Source organism: Gekko japonicus, unplaced genomic scaffold (genome assembly GCF_001447785.1).
Source record: "Gekko japonicus isolate JY-2015 unplaced genomic scaffold, Gekko_japonicus_V1.1 scaffold52, whole genome shotgun sequence".
Taxonomy (NCBI): Eukaryota; Metazoa; Chordata; class Lepidosauria; order Squamata; family Gekkonidae; genus Gekko; species Gekko japonicus.
In genome coordinates, this window is record NW_015168653.1 from 2,204,399 (window position 1) to 2,211,412 (window position 7,014).

The window sequence follows — 7,014 nt, forward strand, 5'->3', positions numbered from 1 at the left end:
GGGGGCCCAGATCCGAGCCGGGGACAAGGCTTTGTGGGGAGGAAAGACCGGCCCGGCCACCCGACGAGGAAGCGATCCTCCTCAGCCAACGGTCTTCAACGGCCGCTCGCGCGGGGATCTGGTCCAGAGCACGTGGGCCTCCCCTTGGGCCCCGCACCCACGCGCATCAGCAGCAGCCGCCGCTGACAGGGCAAGGCTGGCCTCTGGGCGGCGAGGCTCCAGGGAAGGCGAAAGACCGCGCGGGGCTCACCTCGGCCTGCTTCCGGATAACGTTGTCCGGGCTGAGCAGGTTGCTGAGAAGAAGGTAGAACTGCTGTTGCTCTTGCTCCGCTGCCGCCGCCATGGCTGCCAAAAGTGAGGGAGGCCAGCCGGGCAGCGGGAGAGGGAGGGAGGCGGGCGCTCCAGGCCGCGCACCGACCCGACGGAGGCGGAGCTGCCACAGCGCCGCTCTTGGGAGGTTTCTCCCCAACCCCGCCTCGGCCAGACAAAACCCCTCCTGCCGGTCGCCAGGCTGCCGTGCTGACATTGGCTGCGGGGCCGGACGGGTTTCTCCTCTGATTGGACGGCCCTCGTATCGCTTTTGTGATAGGGCATGAGGAAGCCATTGTGAAGTCATTTCCCGCCATGCTTGCCCGGGTTACCCGGGTCCCTATCTGACGGATGGGAGTGGGGCGGGATTGGGTTTTGTCGAGCTGAGCGGCCATTGGCGGGAGGCGCTCGCAGCTGCTTTTTGACTGGGCGGGAAAATCCAGGGGGAGGGGGAGGGGGAGGGGGGGAAGAGAGGAGAGAAAGCGCGGGAGTTTGGGAGGCGAGGGAGAGGAAAGCGCGCGAGTGGAGGGCCGGGCCTCCTCCTCCTCCTTCCTCGCTGACTGAGGGAAAAGGGTCGTTCGGACGCCTCGCCGCCGCTTCTTCTGCCGCCATTCCTCCGGCCTGAGGGCCGTGACCTCTGAATAAATTCCTTTGAGGGGCGAGGTAAGGCGGTTGGGGGAGAGCATTTTCAGCCTGGGCCGCCATCTATTCCAATTACGCGTGTAGTGTTTGGTTGGAGAAAGTGGCCTTTGGGGTGTCTTAATCCAGGACCCGTTTTGGGCCGAGAAGCAGGCATCGTAAATTAATGCCGGGAAAGTGGGTTGAAAAAATGTTTGCCTTAGAAACTCACATTTTCTTTAAATGGCTTCTGCGTTTTTCGGTCTTTTGACCAGAATGAGGCTGTTAGCGTGTATACTCCGTTGAAGCAGGCAATGATGTTAAGCATAGGTTTAAACTGGGGGGGGGCTTCTCATTAAGCTGGAGGGCCTGGGCACCACCCCATATAGGGGGCGGTGGCCTGGGCCTCCCCGAGGTAACCAGTCCTTGGCGGGTATCTACGAACGCACACGAGGGACTCCGTTAAAATGGCCTCTGAAACACACGACTGCCCACCCTTCCTATTGTATTATATTACGGTTTCCATGATCCTTTGGGGCTTTGTTCCTGTTTGTTAGTATGTGTCTGTGTGTTTATTAAGAATTTATACTTCAAAAGGAGTTGTGGTTTATATAACCAATTTACAAATAAATGTTACATAAGAACGAAGAACCTCTGAAAGAAGGTATATGATTTTTAAAATTAGGCTCTCAGAAGGCAAGATTTACACGCAAGCAACACTATGTACCCCAAACAATGCAAGAGAAAAAAATTATGAAAATGTTTTCCAATCCATTTTAGACTTTCAAGAAAAATAGATAATGATCTTCCTTAACCCTGGCTTGGTCCACCCACTTTCAATGCAGCAACAGTCAGACTGCAAGGCCTCTGTTGAGCCCAACATACTTTGTGGCTAACAGCCACTGATGGACCTCTGCTCCATATGCTTATCTAATTTCCTCTTGAAGCTGTCCATGCCACCACCTCCTGTGGCAGTGAATTCTATGTGTTAATCAAAGTGCCCATGAGTTCTTGTATTGTTTTTTTTCTGTCAGAACTCGCCAGAATCTCTTCGACTCCTCCTGACTCAAGGCTGATGGCTCCATAAGAGCCACCCCAACCATCTGACTGAGCTCCCTGAAGCAGAGGTGTACCAGGAGGAGGAAGGAGGCAGAGGCAGTTTTCATTGAATCAAACAACAGCAAACAGTAAGTGCTGTAATCATTAGAGAAGAAATGAGGGGGGGGAACAGCTGAGTAGCACTTTCAGAACTGCAGCAAATGTATTGCTATAGGATTTGTGGATTCTTTTGGTAGATAGATATTTTGTGTCCTCTTCAAGCCTGTGATTTTCTAAGTTTGCTGAAGTGGATGCTGAACTAGTTCCTTTTTAAAGTTAATGGCCCCACCAAGCTTGTTAAGCATTCTTTTTAAAATGTCTACACTCTAAAGAATTGGTCCAGTAGGTGTGTATTGACAATCGTTCACCACCTAGGCAGCTATAGCTAACGAACTAGTTTCAAGCGTATAATAGTATCATTGCACTGTGGCTTACTTTGCATGGTGGTTGCTTGGATAAAAAGCTATGAAATGCTTTGGCAAATTTGAAATGGTATTACAAAAAGTTAGAAGCGGCAGGGATTACACCCTGGCTGCACAACCAGGCAAGCCTGTCCCAGCAGACATTCTGACATATTATTTCAACCTATGATTAACATGGCTATCCCTTCTCCTGTATTTTATATGTAATTTCTCCTCCTTCAGAATCCTGATATTTTCCTTTGAATTGTTTTCAGTCCTCCATTCAATTTACCATGGATAGATTTGGAATTATAAAGAAGGAAGTCCTTTCTGATGCTGAAGATTCCTCTTGTACACCAACAACATCGTTCAGGAAAGTGAAGCAAAAGCCAGGACAACAGGACAAAGATACTTGGAAAAGAACCTATGAATGGCTCTCTTATAATGTGGCAACGGAAAAAGCATATTGTGACATCTGTCGCTTAGCAGCAAATGACATGAACGTTCCTCTTCCAAACACATCAAGAGACAAGGATGCTCGTGAAATTTTTGTTCAGAATGGCTTCTCAGACTGGGAAAAGGCACCGTTTAAGTTTCACAGCCATCAGAATTCTAACTTGCACCGTGCAGCTGTCCAAGCTATAGCCTCTGTTAAAGAAGGGTTAAATGCACATAGCAAGTTTTCAGAAAGCCAGCAGAAGCAAATGCAAGATGCTAGAAAGGCACTGCTGACAATTTTATCATCAGTAAGATACCTTGTCTGTGAGGGCAGTGAAATATGCAGCCATGATGAGGAAGAGTCAAACCTGAAACAGCTCTTGCTGCTACGTGCTGAAGATATTCCACAGCTGAAATCATGGTTGAATCGTACAAACTATAAATGGATTTCACCTACCATTGTAAATGAGATGCTTGAGATCATGGCTCACAATGTTCTACGTACACTAGCGAGAGAGATTAGGAAAGCTGTTTATTACAGTATAATTATTGATGAAATTACAGATATCACCACACAAAAACAAGTTTCATTTTGCTTCCGCATTGCTACAGAGGATATGTTTGTGAAGGAATTCTTTTTTGGATTTTATGAAACTGCTGAAACTCTCTCATCTGTTTTGAATGATATACTCTGTCACTTTGATCTTTCTCTTGACAGATGTCGTGGCCAGTGCTATGATGGAGCATTGCATGTTGCTAGACATCTTAGTGAAGTACAGGCTCTTGTAAAGGCTGAGGAGCCAAGAGCACTATATGTTCATTGTTTTGCAAATGTTGTGAACTTAGTGGTACAAGATATGTCAGAAAATGTTACTATGTGTAGAAGTTTTCTGAGTGAGTTATCTGACATGATCACCTTTGTGAAAACTTCACCAAAATGTCTTGCCTTCTCTAAACACTTTCAGCAGGCAGAGAACATAAATCTGAGACAATTTTACTCCACTGGGTGGACTGTTAGAGCAGCTTCCTTAGAGGCAGTGGCTTCAAATTATGGGGAGTTAATTCAGTTATTTGAGAATGTATCTTCTGAGGAGGGAGGAGATCCTGGGGCAAAAGCAGATGGATATGCGCAAAGTTTGTGGAGTTTTTCTTCTTACTTCATGCTGCAGTTATTGCTACTTGTGTTTGGTTGTTTGGACACGTTAAACACAGCTCTTCAAAAAAGTAATCTACAGTTCCATCAAGCAGAACTTCTTTTTGCTTCTGCAAAGGAGAGTACAAAGCAATTGCAGAATAACTTTGAACAGTTCTGGTCACGGACAGTCACAACAGCAAAAGACTTAGATTTAGAGAGTCCTACTGTTCCTGAGTGCAGAAAGCCTGCACGATGTGTTGTTGCTGGGTGTGATGATCTTCACCAGTTTCAATCTCCTAAGGATTTCTACAGGAAAATCTTTTATGAAACCATTGATAATATCTTCAGCAGTTTAGACAGTCGCTTTCCCTCAGATGTGTTCCAACACATGAGCAAAATTGAAAAGTTTGCCATAGGAGAGGATGACAGTTCATACATTCTAAACTTTTACAAAACTGACTTGGATACTGCCCGACTACGGCTTCATCGGGATATGCTTTTGGATATTGCAAGGGAGCGGAAAGTTAAACTTTTAGCTCTTTGTGATGTGATTGATCTATTCAGTGGAGAACAAGGGAAAAGTCTCCATCACCTACTACCAGAATTAGCTAAACTTATCAGAATAGGCCTTACCATACCTGTTTCTTCCTGCACCTCAGAAAGTTCACTGTCATGCCTTCTTAGAGTAAAGACCTTTCTGCAGTCAAGCATGAGTCAGGCAGGGCTCAATCTCATGGCTATTCTTTATGGACATAAAGAGATCTCTCAGGAAATTGATCTTAACGTTGTAGCTAATGAGTTCATTCAGAGAACATCAATTAGAACAAGCACGTTCAGTGTCATTTAAGTACAGGGGCTTTTTGATTGTTACATCTTAACAAGTGGGTAATACTGAGATGAGGCAATATGTATAGGTTTGCTACTAATCATACCAACACATGCCAACTTTTGGGGTGGGGAGGTGAAGGTAAATTGGGAAGGATAGGTGGGAACAGGAGAAGGGGTAATAGGGAACCTGGAGAATATTTGGTTTTATTGTTAATTGCATTGTTATTTGGTTTTATTGTTAATTGCATTGTTAATTAAAAGTTAAAGTTGTTTCAGTTGTCTGAAGATCATTTGTTGAAGCTAAATGTGTTTTACAAGTTGAACCTAAAGACCAGAAATTAACTATGCACAGGAATGCAGTTATTTCCCATAAACTTAATTATTTTATTAATAATTTGTTCTGAATGTCTGTTTTTAGGGTGGAGTTTTTAAGCAGTATGGTAAGAAAGCAAGGTATATAAAATCCTAGGTGGCATAACTGTGAGTTTTCTTTGGGGCCATGGGTGTGGGCGCTATTCTAAATTACTTTAAAACGTGCTTGTACTCACTTAATAGGAGTTTGAAGTGAGAAGATTTGGCTCCCTAAATTTCTTAATCCCCCATGGCTCTGCCTCCATAGATAGTGGCAATGGAGAGCTCTCCCTGTGATGTTACTGGCTCCTCCCTATGATGTCACTGGGCCCCAGTCCTTTTAAGGACCTAGCATAGCAATGCCTCTGGCCCAGCCCCAGCCCCCGGGAACTGGAAAGTCTATGCCCTTAAGTGTACAAAAGAATAAGTACAGTCACACCATTCTCACTCAATGGGTTGTGAAAGGTTTAACTGTGTAGCATTGTGCTGTTAATCTTGTTTGCACAGGTTGATTTGCTTTTGTTTTTATTGCACCCACCCCACAATTATATTCCATCCACAGCCCAGTGACCTAATATTACAGGTCACCATCTATTCTGTTTTCCTGGACACTCAACCCCAACTGAGTGAGTCCTTTCTAGAGGTTTTTTGGTTTGTGGAAGAATTTAAAATTATATATACCAATATCTATATACTAATAGCCAAGACACCTCCTCTGTGCGGATATCTAAATCCGCACATGGGGGGCAAAGAGATTTTCCTGCCCACTTGGGGCAGTCCCCAGGTGTGCAGAAAAATCTGAAAAGTTTAAAAAACTATACAGGGGATACTGAAATCCCCCCAAAAGAGCATTCCTTGTGCATTTGCAGAGAATTCCCTGAGAACTGTCCCCCCGCTGCCGCCAGTGCTGGGGGAGGGAGAAGACTTGGTGGGCTGGTGACTGAGCCACTCAGGCCTCGCCACCAGTGCCGCGGAGGGGGTGGGAGACGGCTTGGCGTCAGGCCTCCCCGCCGGTGCTGCGGGGGGAGGGAGGAGGCTTGGTGGCTCAGGCCTTGCTGTGAAGGTTTAGCTGGCCTCGCCGTCGGGGCTGGGAGAGGTTTGGCGGGCCTAGCGGCTAGGAGCCGTGCAGGCCTCACAGTTGCTGCTGGGTGGGGAGAAGGTTTGGCGGGCCCAGCGGCTGGGAGCTGCACGGGCCTCGTCATCGGGACCAGGCAGGGGTGGGGGAGAAGGGGAGCAGGCTCACATGCGGTGGCTTCCTCTTCTACGTGGAGCTTCCCCCGTGAGTACTGCGGGTCCCCACTTCTTGTTATTTACTATTTTTAAGCTTTTTGTAATGAGAGCCTGCAAGCAGATTCTTTCCCTCACCCCAGTAAAAGATTCTCCCCCCCCCTTCCTTTTTGCTGCTTTTGCCTTAGAAGCAGTGAGGAATATGCATGTATGAGAGAGGCCTTTCCTCCAATATTCCCCGTGTGATGATATCCTGTCTCCAGACATGAAACTAGAAGATTTAAATCTTCTTTTGACTTCTTCCCTCTTATTTTATAAAAACAGAGGCTTTTGGGGCCACTTAGTCTGAGTCCTCAATGAGGGTAATGCTTGGATTCAGGGTGCTACCCATCATCCACAATGAGGGTAATGAGGGTAATGCTTGGATTCAGGGTGCTACCCATCATCCACATAGCGTATCATAATGTATTATGAAGGGGTTATAGCTTTGAAAGCTTCCTGAGATCCATCCAAATAATCTGACTGTGTGTATATTTCCTCATCAGATCAGTTAACAGTAGCCTTTGACAAACCTTTAATAATAGCCAACTTTCGTTGGAATGATCTTAC

The 7,014-nt window shown here is 46.3% G+C and overlaps 2 protein-coding genes across 2 annotated transcripts in view; one reads left to right on the plus strand and one right to left on the minus strand.

Annotated features, from left to right (window-relative positions):
• The window catches only part of IPO5 (importin 5), a 40,948-nt gene extending 40,506 nt beyond the window's left edge, over positions 1 to 442 (minus strand). Inside the window, exon 1 of the mRNA XM_015415114.1 lies at positions 251 to 442. Within this exon, the coding sequence (XP_015270600.1) occupies positions 251 to 343 (93 nt within the window). The 5' untranslated portion in view covers positions 344 to 442. The remainder of the gene's footprint in view (positions 1 to 250) is intronic.
• Positions 443 to 819: 377 nt separating this feature from the next.
• LOC107113738 (zinc finger MYM-type protein 1-like) lies at positions 820 to 4,846 on the plus strand. Its single transcript, XM_015415099.1, has 3 exons — positions 820 to 972; positions 1,962 to 2,114; positions 2,702 to 4,846. The coding sequence occupies exon 3, from the start codon at positions 2,720 to 2,722 to the stop codon at positions 4,844 to 4,846; it is 2,127 nt and encodes a 708-aa protein (XP_015270585.1). The 5' UTR covers positions 820 to 972; positions 1,962 to 2,114; positions 2,702 to 2,719.
• Positions 4,847 to 7,014: the final 2,168 nt, after the last annotated feature.